This window comes from Protomyctophum parallelum (assembly GCF_964188405.1).
Source record: "Protomyctophum parallelum genome assembly, chromosome: 2".
In the NCBI taxonomy this organism is placed as follows: Eukaryota; Metazoa; Chordata; class Actinopteri; order Myctophiformes; family Myctophidae; genus Protomyctophum; species Protomyctophum parallelum.
This window is the reverse complement of record NC_139699.1, coordinates 19,253,131-19,266,309: the sequence shown is the minus strand read 5'-3', so window position 1 is coordinate 19,266,309 and position 13,179 is coordinate 19,253,131. Positions and strand designations below refer to the sequence as shown.

General features: G+C 41.2%; 1 protein-coding gene across 1 annotated transcript in view; it reads right to left on the bottom strand.

Moving 5' to 3' along the window:
• Positions 1–13,179, bottom strand: part of LOC310855129 (cadherin-8-like) — a gene marked incomplete at both ends in the record, with an annotated part of 201,425 nt that overhangs the window by 47,197 nt on the left and 141,049 nt on the right. Inside the window, one exon of the mRNA XM_083760020.1 lies at positions 6,658–6,777. Coding sequence (XP_083616146.1) covers positions 6,658–6,777 — 120 coding nt within the window. The remainder of the gene's footprint in view (positions 1–6,657; positions 6,778–13,179) is intronic.

Sequence of the window (13,179 nt, the reverse complement as noted above, 5' to 3'; positions counted from 1 at the left end):
AGTTTTCTGAAAAACCCTATGTTTCTGTCAGTGTTGCTCAAACTATTTGATGTCAACCCCTATAGAATTATATGGATTTGGCCGCCGACCCCATCTGAAAATATGTTGTTTCAGGGAGCCCGCCAGAAGTAAAGATTTGCTTTTTAAAATGTCCCGTCTGAAAGAATATATATTCAAAGATTTGCGCCACATTTTCATGATTTTTCAAACATAGCAGATCTGCTATTTCTCAATAGCTAAACATTATCTTAACATCATAATCATTTTTTTTAGCAAAAGGCCGATGCACACCTCAGAAGGCTAGTGACCGGTGCGTAGGGCAATATAGCATTAAAAAGGGTATCTTTGAAAAACAAAGAAAAGGTCCCGCACACTGTCAGACCCTTGCCAAAATGTTGCTCTTTATTATTAGGTCGAAGTTTTGGTCGATTCATCTTTCCTGATGAAGGTCTAATCGACCGAAACATTGACCTAATAAAGAACAACATTAGTGTCTGACAGTGTGCAGGACCTTTTCTTTGTTTTTCAAAGATACCCTTTTTAACATCATAATCATTACAATTTACAATTTAGGCATTTAGCAGACGCTCTTAATCCATAGCGACTTACAATAATCAAGAACAAAAGCATGGGAAATACATCACAAAAGCATTTATCATAAAACATGCGTAAGCTAAGAAAGTAACAGTGGAATATCTATATTATGAGACTATACATATAAACTATATATATATACTACTATGCTATACATATGTACTATGGCGTGCTATGACTATATACAATGCAATTATAGTGCCGTCTACATAACATGCTATAAGTCTGTATCAGATGCTATCTAAGTCTACAGAAATACTTAATGCATAATGCATAATGCTTAAATCACCAAAAGGGGTTTCCGTCCAGAATGGGTTAAAGTTCACACGAAGAAAGAAGCAGTGGAAAAAATATTTCTTACTTCCTTTAGGCAATAATAACAACAATCTATTTTGTTTTTAATAACATATACCCACTTGTTATTAAAAGTCTCTACCAAAGTCTATACCAAACGGTAGATATGTCACTTGATGGTAAACGAGCGTGCAAGCTAAACTAAAGACATCAAAAAATACCTATTTGCTATGAATAAATACAACTTCTGCTAATTCATTGCTGTCATTTTTATGATATATTGAATCATGTTTTTTTTTCTTCATTATAATACTAGAGCGGTGCCCATTGGGCACTGGCCTGATATCTTCGTGGGATTATCGCTCTTGAATGCAGTATGGATTCTTGTAGGCTAAATTTACTATGAGACAGGGAGACCCCTGTAACGGAACAAACACAGTAATTTGTACACTCTCAGAGTTATCATGGGGGTCCTTGAAATTAAAAAGTTAATTAAATAAGTTTAGGAAGCAAAGACAGTACGGTGGACTCCATGTTGCTCCCTGGAAGGAAAGAAACATGCGCAAAAATGGACTATATGAAGCCAACACTTCCGCGTTAAGCTTCCTTGGTCTCAATTCCGCATGTTTCTTTCCTTCCAGGGAGCATCATGGAGTCCACCGTACGGTCTTCACTTCCTGTCCTCTTTAAATAGTTCTTGCACGGAAGTAGGAAGAATTAGGGTGTAAGCACACTTAAGCCACAAGAAACACCTAGTCCAGGCGTCTCTTTCGGGTTTTAAAACAGCTGGTGGATGGAAATGACGCTCGTGCGGTTGCAACTTGACGCGTCGGCAAAAAAAACAACTTAACGCTTTGCCGACTCTACACGTTGAAGCCACGCACGAGCGTCATTTCCAACCACCAGCTGGCTAAAAAACAGGAAGCCTGGACTAGGCTTCTTCTTGACGCTTCGTGAAAACTTGCAAAATGTTTTTTGTTTTGTGTCTACCAAACAAATATCACTATGAATACAGTATGTGTTTTAATCTTCAACTTGAAAACCAAAACTTTCATCTTTTTTTCATCAATAATCCTTTCATATTTTTTATTTTAATCTGTGGCTTAATTAGTGGCTTGAGGTGCAATCAAAATGGGACTGGTGCATCCGTGTAACCTTGTTCTACTTCTATTTAATTTATTCTCAATGATATAACCGTATGCAGTGAGCAAATCAAAACGGATTACTCTGCTAACTAAAGTCATACTAGCGTTGTTCGTACCTCTAAAGCAGATGAATAACTTGTGTTTGGAACATTTAGAACAAGAAGTAAAATGCCTGGGTTGCCAGAGTGGAAGTGGTTAGGAAATATGAGAAGAAAGCATCATAATTTTGCTAGTTAGGGCTTGCAACTATTTTAAAAAAGATATAGATGCGTGAGAAATCCAATATGTAGGCCTAAACATTGTCTAATTACATAAACCATGTGTGCTAATCCATTTTTGTATGAATTAATTTGACTCTTTTTTCCCCTCAAGGAAAATAATATTTGCTTAATCCTTGGAATTTATTGGAGGTAGGAATCACAGAAAACCTTTCAAGTGGCAGCAATTGAAGTGATGGCAATAACTGTTTTCATCTACACTGTATGGGCACGCCTCACAGCTAGAAGGTCCTGGGTTCGATTCCCGCTCGGGGAGCTGTGGGTGCTGGCGGCGTGTTTCCTCCTCCGCGTCATCAGTGCCCATACCCGAAGGCGGGGTTGGCGAAAGGGCCTTTCTGTGTGGAGTTTGCATGTTCTCCCCGTGTCCCCTAGGGTAGGTACCCTCACAAAAACATGCAGTAATCCTGGTCTCTAAACTGCCTCCCCCTGGCCAGCAGGGACGCCTGATGGAGGGGAAAGGAACTGGTTAGAATAACGTGCTCCTTCCACACGCTACGTCCAACCAGGGAAACTCCCCCCTGTCAGGTGTAAAGGAGCAACTTGGACACTCAAGCATGAAGGAAGCATGAGTTAAGTCCGTTGCTCTCCCTAGGTTGGCGGAGGGTGTGTAGAGCCCAGGATCACATCACAGGATGATTGACACAGGGGTGAAAAACGGGTTACAAAATCGTGGGACAAAAAAAATAATATATATATATATATATATATATATATATATATATATATATATATATACACTGTATGGGCAGAAAGGACTTCCAAGAAAAAATACATGAAAACAAATCTCATCTCTTTGTATTCCACTGTTTACTTCAATAGTCCATTATGCCATTCCATGCAAACCGTCTTCATCACATGTAACAGTGGCACACTTCAGCAGTAGTTGTCAACCAGTGGTCCAGACAGCAGTAGTTTGCAGTGGTCCAGACAGCAGTAGTTTTCAACCAGTGGTCCAGACAGAAGTAGTTTTCAACCAGTGGCCCAGACAGCAGTAGTTTGCAGTGGTCCAGACAGCAGTAGTTTTCAACCAGTGGTCCAGACAGCAGTAGTTTTCAACCAGTGGCCCAGACAGCAGTAGTTTTCAACCAGTGGTCCAGACAGCAGTAGTTTTCAACCAGTGGTCCAGACAGCAGTAGTTTTCAACCAGTGGCCCAGACAGCAGTAGTTTTCAACCAGTGGCCCAGACAGCAGTAGATTTCAACCAGTGGCCCAGACAGCAGTAGTTTGCAGTGGTCCAGACAGCAGTAGTTTGCAGTGGCCCAGACAGCAGTAGTTTGCAGTGGCTCAGACAGCAGTAGTTTGCAGTGGCTCAGACAGCAGTAGTTTTCAACCAGTGGCCCAGACAGCAGTAGTTTTCAACCAGTGGTCCAGACAGCAGTAGTTTTCAACCAGTGGTCCAGACAGCAGTAGTTTTCAACCAGTGGCCCAGACAGCAGTAGATTTCAACCAGTGGCCCAGACAGCAGTAGTTTGCAGTGGTCCAGACAGCAGTAGTTTTCAACCAGTGGCTCAGACAGCAGTAGTTTTCAACTAGTGGCCCAGACAGCAGTAGTTTTCAACCAGTGGTCCAGACAGCTGTAGTTTTTAACCAGTGGCCCAGACAGCAGTAGTTTGCAGTGGTCCAGACAGCAGTAGTTTTCAACCAGTGGTCCAGTGTATCTCTTCACGTCATCACGCAGCACGTTTTCGTTTTAAGGAAGTAATTCAATTATTTTTTATGGACTTTTGATATAAAAACACACACATGATGACCACGGAAATGGTCTAAACGTGTGAAAAACGTATTTTTCATTTCACTGCACCTTTAAACCTGGAAATGACGTGTGGCTGCAACTTGTAGCGTCAGCAAAGCGTTTTTTTTCTTCCTGCCCACGCGTCAAGTTGCAGCCGCACACGAGCGTCATTTCCATCAACTGTTTAAATAAAAGAGACGCCTGCTCATCTTGCATCTTCGTGACTCTACTGTGTGGGTGCCGCGCACTGACAGTGTTTCCATATTTGAAATGCACTCAAGCATGGCGTCGACTCGCGATTCAACGCGTTGTGAGCTTGTACTATACATCGCACAGTGAAATATGAAAGTGCTCAAAGTGGGCTTAAGTGGTTGGTTAAAGATATGCAGTCGTATAAGAACAAAGGCACATAAGCTCACTCACACCTGCCCCTCGTCAAACAAAACAAATGAACGCAAAAATAAACAACAACAACAGGCACAAACAAACACGCCCAACAAACACATAAACACTTCAGTCATCCTGCTGCAAGCAACACGCTCCCCTCTCTGTTGATCATCATTAATTATTCAAATGCATTCCTAATCACTGAGAGGAAGATGATAGACAAACATTCATTTCCATACATATTTGCCTAATTTTTTTCTCTTTTTCATTTTTTTTGTCTCTCTCCCACAGATCATTAACCAAGTGATGAATTAGGGCATGGTGTTTATTTATTAATTAAATGCTTTTAATTTTCCGTGGCAGCTATAGCATCGTAAAGCGGCCAATGCATTCTAATGGTTGTTTTCCCCCCTACCTTTTTTATTTTTCATTAACATTCATTAAAACATCTGGTTCACTTGAGTGAACCATCTGCAAGTGCTCCATAATCACACAAAGCATGATTTCTAAATCCCTAAATTGTCCGTTCAACAGTGCATTTCTGTGCCAGCTAGCAATCTCCGTCACAGATGGCTTGCGATTGCGATGCCGAAGCATTTTGTGGGATGAGACCAATTTCTGGATGTCGGAATAAGTGTTCCTTCTAATTATGTAGCCTACATATCATTTTAGCTTGTTGTGAGTTGCGTCTTTCAGATTGTGCGTGCTCGATTTCCATCTTATTGCTTATTTATGTCATTTCACTATTATTTAATCTATTTTTTTGTTCGCACAGACTGTTAACGAGTCAGCCATGAAAGCAATTTAAGACCCAATCGGGAACCTTGTCAATTTTACTGTAGGCTACTTTTTTTTCAGTGGTGCAACCACTCCAAGGAACAGCAATGTCCGTGTCCGCTATATATGTGTCTGCCTATGTGTTAATGAGCACGAGTATGACAATTAGTACCAGTAGGGGCGCTGTTGTGCCAAAACAGAGAGCGATAGTGCTGTACTGTTGCCTGCTAATGAGAGAGAGAGAGAGAGAGAGGGAGAGAGAGAGAGAAGAGGGGGGGAGAGAGGGGAGTTGCACCACTCAGTTCACACGGGTGTGATTTTTAACATATTAGTAGCCTAAAGAAATCAGAAAACAAAGAAACAAAACACGATCACATGAAAACACATCAAGTCTATGCACTATGTACTGTAACCTTTTTAATGAATGGAATGAAATGATGTCCAAGCTGTCTGGTAGAGAATGTTCATTCAACATAACTTTGGGGTGGTTTTGTCTCCCTGCTCTTCTATTGAGACATTTTGATCGTGTCAAAGGTCATCTCGATCACTTAGACACAGGATCTGACACACATCTTGACCTACATGTATCCCCTGAGCAAGCAGTCCGACTCTGTAAGTGCTATGGTAAAAATGTCAGCACTTAAGCGGGAAACCGGTTTCAAATCTGGGGTGGAAGAGGAAAGTTGCATAGTGCTGCTTTAACTCAATTATCAAAGCTTTTGCAGATAATATCCACTTGGACCCTATAGTGTCCCAATTCTTGGCCCAACATTCTGCAAAAATAGCCAATCTAAAAGCTCAAAATGTGTGTCCTAATATAGAGCCTCAGGGACCCAGGTCAGATACATTTAGGGAACCCATTTAGACCTGAGGACACATCTCACTTTAACCATTATTTTAAACTTTAGCTTTTGAAAATAATTACAGATCTATAAGCTCGTAGCGCGGCACTACGTATGCGCTACGAGTCCAAATGCAGATAGTTCTGTGGGTCCTTGACATGAAAGGTTTTGAGCACCACTGGAAGACATTTTGTAGAATCTGGTCTCGGGTCTTAATGGATTTAAAGGGGAATACCACTCATGTTCAACATTTTACTATGTCATTAATATACCTTGGAGCTGTTGTGTGGAAATAATAAAAAGTCCCCCCATTCTGTGTTTCCTAGAACTGGAGGTCTGAAAAAACCCATTAACATGGTGAATCACATCTTGATGATGTCATCAAGATGTGATTCACCATTTGAATGATTTTTTTTTGTATTGCAATGTTGATCATAATAACAATTATTTCATCTAATTGTGTCTACACAATTAGAGGCTGTAAAATGTAATTTTAAATGCAGTAATGCAAATGTCCAACCCTATAACTCTTGAGAGCGTAAAATGAAACCAAATGGACCCATACGGTCCATCTTAGTTTGTCACAGTTAACAGTGTCCAGTACTTACCAGTGTTGGGGTCTATGGAGAAATAAGGCTGTCCTTCCAGGATGCTGTACACCAGCTTGGCACTGTTCCCATACACGGGGTCATCAGCGTCTGTAGCCGTCACCCGTGTAACTGGAGTACCTGATGGAAACAAACAACACAAAAACTTAGAAAAATTGATTAAAAAAAAAACAGTATTTTACAGAATATGGGACAAATTATGGTGTGTGTGTGTGTGTGTGTGTGTGTGTGTGTGTGTGTGTGTGTGTGTGTGTGTGTGCGTGCGTGCGTGCGTGCGTGCGTGCGTGCGTGCGTGCATGTGTGTTTGTGTGTGTGTGTTTTTAGGATAAATTGGAACACCTCAAATAGATCTGGACTGTTCTGGGGAAGAAATACGAGAAAAAAAACTGAATGTCTGGTGCAACTATTTTAAGTCGATGTCGAAGTAAAAAAATAAATAATCCAGTAATGATATTGCTTCTCATGGTTGCAAAACAATAAAGGTTTCAAAAAGTCATATTATGACATTGTGAGCTTGTAGATCGGCTATTTTCAAATGGCCGAAATCTATATATATATAGGGATGAGTGGTTTTACTGCATGTTTTATCATCATAATAGTCAAAATCTACAAAGTAACTAGTAACAAAAGTTTTCAAATAAAAGTAGTGGAGTAAAAGTAAGAGAAAGTATTGGAAATTGGAATTACTAAGTAATGTACAAAAACCTCAAGATTGTACTTACGTACCTGTGTAAATGTACTAAGTTACTTTACGCCAGTGGTTCCCAAACTTTTTCACGTCAAGGACCCCCAAATTGACACTAATTAGATCCCATTTTAAAAGATATGCCAGGGACCCCCATAAGAGAAGATTTATATGGCTCTAGCAGTGATTCTCAACCCGTTTAATTTCAAGGACCCCCAGTTTGACCTGCTATTGTCCATTTGGTTCCAAACTATCATTTAGCTGCATGGGGACCCCCTGGAACTCCCTCAAGGACCCCTGGGGGTCCCCGGACCCCACTTTGGCAACCACTGCTTTACGCCACTGCTCCCATGATGACGAACAGGTCGATAATGTTGCTTCACTTCAAACATGGAGTGTGTGATAAGTTGTCTGAATATATCATTGACCATTGGCATGGCCTTATCTGGACAGAAATGAAACTACAAGATTGTGTGGAAGACCTCAGAGGACACCGCCTGAACCTACACATTTATTTTTTTGTGAATATTATGGACGCCGCTTCAACCTACGCACGCACCCAGGCACGCACACATTCTTTGAAGACTTGTTTAACAGATTTAACAGATAACACCTGCAGAACTGAAGCTAGTGTGTATAGGAGTAGAGAGCTCTCTTCACACTTCCTCACTCTATAAGAAGGCCTCTGGAAAGCTGTGTATCCAATAGGGGTGTAACGATATAGTAACTGCATCGAAAAATTGAAGCTGATTTAACTTTTTCAGGATTTCAATTCAAATATAGCAAAAAATAATTCAAGATTCGAACAGTCAACACCAGCGTCCTCACTTCCAACATTCACTCACCAATGGTGACAAGCTATAGTACCGACTGACTAATTGGAGGCAATGTGGTGTTCGGTGTCTTGCCCAAGGACACTTCGACATGTAGACATGTCCTTCCTGAGCCACAGCCGCCCCAAATGTGGCCCTCTGGAGTGAGTGTGGGAATATAGTGGTCCTCTCCATCATCAAAGTCGCCCAACCCTGTGCAGGTAAGGCTATGCTGTGCAGTAAATATGGCGTGCAGTAAATGCTCGGGGCACGGTGTGCGGCCGAGCCCCCGCGAGTGTTATATTGCTTTTACAGCGCTGTCGTTAAATTTCTCTTTTTGAAAAAATATGGGTTAGTGGAGTTCAATCTCGCTAAAATTGCGTTCCTTTCAGCCCCCTCTCCGCAATCCGAAATAGTGCTGTAGGCAGCTTACTGCCAGCTGGACTGGTCCACGACAACGCATCACGGAGAGACTGATTTACCCGTTGGTGTATTGTGGTTATTGGCACGGGTCCGAATGCCTCTTGGCCAATCACAGCATGTGGCTGGAACTAATGTCGTAGAAGAGCATTTAATATGTCACGTGTATTATGTTTATTTTGTCCTTTGTTTGCACACAAGGCAAATAGAGAACACAACATTGAGACTTACTCAATGTTGTAGTACTTTGGAACCTTGATTTGGTACTTTGGTAGTTTGTAACCTTGATTTGGAAATGTGTCTTTGGCCATGCCGGAAATACTATAATTTCCACCCAGCCACAGATTGTTGCTGTTGGGCAGAAACTTTGTATTGTAGAAGAACCTTTGAGGAAAATACTTTCGACTTTTTCGACTTTTTTTGTTGAATAGTTCAAATAGCTGTAGTCTGAAGTATTTTCCTCAACGTTCTTCTAAAAGAAAATGGCAAACAAAAGAAAAAAACTCATTCTCAAACAAAACTCCTTCTCAGGGTGGGGGTCGCCAGGTCAGCTAGAATGCTTTGTGGGGCATTGTGGCTTGAAAAGGTTGAGAACGACTGCTCTGTGACACCTGCTGTCTTAAATGATCTTGACCTACTTCTGCACACACCATGGAACACGATTCTACCAGATAGAATTGAGACCTGAGACAAGACTCGACAAAATGTCTTCTAAATCATGGCAGTTTTCTGAAAAACCTGTTTCTATATCAGTGGATCTCAAAATATTTTATGTCAAGGACCCCAAAGGCTGCCAACCCCATCTGAAAATATGTTGTTCCAGGGACCCTATCTCCAAGCTCATAGTGTGGCACGAGCTTATTGGTCTGCTATTTTTCAACAGATACAGTTTAAACTATGGTTAAAGTGGTTAAAAGCTAAGGTGACTCCTCAACTCCTCAACAAGTGTGTGCAGAAACCTTTATATCATCATCAGCAACATGTGTATAATATTGATTAATAGTCTCTGACACGTTTCAGCACTTAACGGCAAACGGCAAAACAATGTGAAAACCCATGGCATTGCACTCTAACTGGAGTATAGCCGGCCCACTGTTGCAACCGCGAACGAGCTTCAAGTGGTCCTCTGAGACAGGAGTCATGCAGTAATTCACAGGCCTATGATGACCCTGCTGTTGTGTTGCAAAAACTTACCTTGTGAATTTCAAAATGCATGTTACATCTCAAGCCTTGCAGAGGGCTTAGATCACCTCTCTCTCTCTCTCTCTCTCTCTCTCTCTCTCTATATATATATATATCTATATATAAATATATATATAAATATATATATATATATATACCCAATAGTCTGATAGCCATACTATTGGTCCGACTGTCATTAGACCGACAACCTACCTCCAACTCTAACCTAATACTAACCGCAAGCACGGGAGCAGCGCATGTTCGACCGCTGTTTCCACATGTCGGTCCATTGGTGTGTCTAATCTGCGTGCAGTGCATGCCCAGCCAATACTCCAACAACCAATAGTAAGACAGCCAATAATCTGACAGCCAATAGTCTGACAGCCAATAGTCTGACAGCCAATAGTCCGACAGCCAATAGTTTGACAGCCAATACAACCCAACTGCACCACTCTGATTTTAGCAGTCAGTTTGACTGCTGATGAACTGATAAACTTACTTACAAAATGACATACTTTGAAGTTGACCTTGTCCACAATGGGCACAATCTCACAGGTAACATTTCAGAAGCCATCCACAATCCTTGACAATTCAATGCAATGTCAATTCAGTTGTTGAGATTACTGTAAGCGCCAAGCAGGTCTGGTCTTGAAAATGCCACATTACATTTCAGCACAGCACCTTTTCAAGTCATATACAGGATGGTTTTCCGGCACCAATGAAAAATCTGCCATTAATTTTACCCATAGAGATTTACAAAAATATATCAATTCCCTGGAACAACATATTTTCAGATGGGGTTCGGTGGCCAAATACATAATTATAATTCTAGGGGTCCTTGACATGAAATAGTTTGAGAACCACTGACATACAGAGAAACATAGGATTTCAAGAAAATTATCAGGATTTAGAAGCCATTTGTAGAATCGGCCTCAGACCAAAATTCTTCAAATGTCACTGTTCCCAGTTTTGCCTCTGAACAGGCGTTATGGAGAAAACGTCACGGGTATGTTTAGAAAGCAATATGAGTATGAGGATATGACACAAAATGAGTCTGCACAGTGTATAAGGAAACATAATTATATGAATTATGTGCCACTGATGTGTGCAATAACTCGTGTGTGCTCACATGCACTGCTGCCACCAAGAAAATAATATCCTGTGTGACACATTGTTTGCCAGTTGTCAAAATGAGTAAAACCAGCGACAGCGACGGAAACTGTGCCACCAAGACTCTTATAGTTAAATGACTACTACAGAGTTAGAATGGCAGCCATCCACATTTCTTTCCTAATTAATCACACTTAAAAAAGATTTCCGACTACCGCCAAACTAGGCGGCAAAAATGATGTTACACTGAGCGGCTTGAAGTGCGGGTGAGGAAGAATCTTCATAAAAAAACAGTGGAACCGGTGAGGCATGAAATAGCTCCTTCTTTCTTTCGCTCCCACAGGGGTAAAATGCTCCACATGATGAAAAAAAAGAAAAAGAAAGAGGGATTAGGGAAGCCTGTGTTTTGGTCCTGTTTCAAATCAGCACAGATTACCTTGTCCTTCCCCTTGATATTGTACAGAAGAGTCAGGGACACTTTGGACAGTAGCAACGGATGGCGCTCTGGGCCAGGGAATGGGCCGGAGAAACTCAATTGTTTGGGGGGAATATTGTCTCTGGCTTTTATTTGATGCCTGTAGCACCGCAGTGGTGATTATAGGCTGCATCACAACACCTCTAAACTGCAGGAGATGAAATAGGCAGTGGCGGAAAAAAGTACTCTGTTTTATTTATAAGTAACTGTATCAATACTCCAATGTAGAACTATACTCAAATTCAAAATTTACTCGAGCAAAAGTACAATAGTATTAGTATCAAAATGTACTTAAAGTACAAAAAGTAGAAAGTACTCACTATGCAGAATGTCCCGTTTCAAGTTTCTTTTGAAAATAGGAGATCTACAAGCTCACAAACAATGCTGACGGATGTTCCGGGCCGACACTGCTGGCTATGCACTCTCTGCCTTACATTGAGACCAGGCTTTTCTCTCCGCGGTTGAGTAAGCCTGGGACGGAGGCTACTGTACGTGAGGATATGATAAGTGGGTCCCTGTCTCCCGACTAATTGGCAAAACACATACTAATAATAATATAATATACAGTAGCATGAATTAATATAAGAAAAGTTTCAAATTGGCATGGTATCGTTTTCTTTACAATTTTTATAAATGAGTTTTCATTGTGATACTGATAAAATGGTTGAGTTCCATTGATCCAAGCCAGAACATAAAGAACACGTTCTGAAAATGCACACGGGCCCTGAGGACGCTTTTGGCATTTTCCAAGTGGGCCCTATAGTTGATCCAGTAAAGGCTGAGAACCAACTCAAATAGGAGAGCCTTTATTCTAAAAAGAGAAAGTTGTGCAGTTGCGTGCTGCTGGGTTTGGGCATGCAGACAAACCTTCTATGGAATTGGTTGACCCAGAAAGCGTCTTGGCCCTGTGTGCATTTGCTTGGCAAATGTAATGTCGTTCCCTTAATGTAGGCTATATGTTGGTCTCATTGCCACACATAAGAGGTGCAGAAAGAAGATTCCAAGCTATTCCATATTAGTAGTCCTGCCGTCTGGCACATATCCAGACCCTGAATATATACTTTCTAGAAATGTAAAAACACTCTCTGTTGGTTTGGGTAATACCCTGAGGGTGACACGCGATAAGGATGTATAGAAATACAGCCGGCACACAGTTGTTTTCCCATGCTAGGTGTAATCACATTAATCATATCCTTGAATTCACATGGTTTAATGCCACACCATTAATTCAAGAGCACATCATAGCCGCAGGACACCAATACATTAGACAATTAGATCAAATGATGCGAGTGTTTTGGGTTTCAACACAGCCGCCGGCCAGGACAGAGGATAAAGATATTGGAGTGTAGCTTTCTTTTTCATCAACAGAGAGAGAAAATAATAGGGCAGCACATCCTCACATTTTCCCCATTTACTGTGTGTACACTGGGCTTAGTAGTGAAAGGAAATCAATAGGAATCTTCCCTGAAAACCCGGAGAGGGGATACATTGGGAGGTCTGACGTGACACACAATGGGCTGCAGAGGGGCAATCGGAGCTTATTTTAGCAACACATTATTCTGCCGCACAGTCGCGGCCGTTACACGCTGCCTCGTTTTAATAGCAGCACTGTGAGGAGGATCAAAAGGGCGGGGAGGTCACACGGTGGTGTGTAGGCAGCTTTGAGCCGCTGCTACTACGGTACATCTCTCACATTCACATGTACCTTTGAATCTTGTATTATTGCTTGTTTTTTTCGTCAAAGGTACTTTCCATAATTTAGATTTTTCTTTTTTTACAGTGTACGTTTATACACATGTTTTGAAATTTGTATTTCAGTTTTTTGTAAAAGCGGGTAA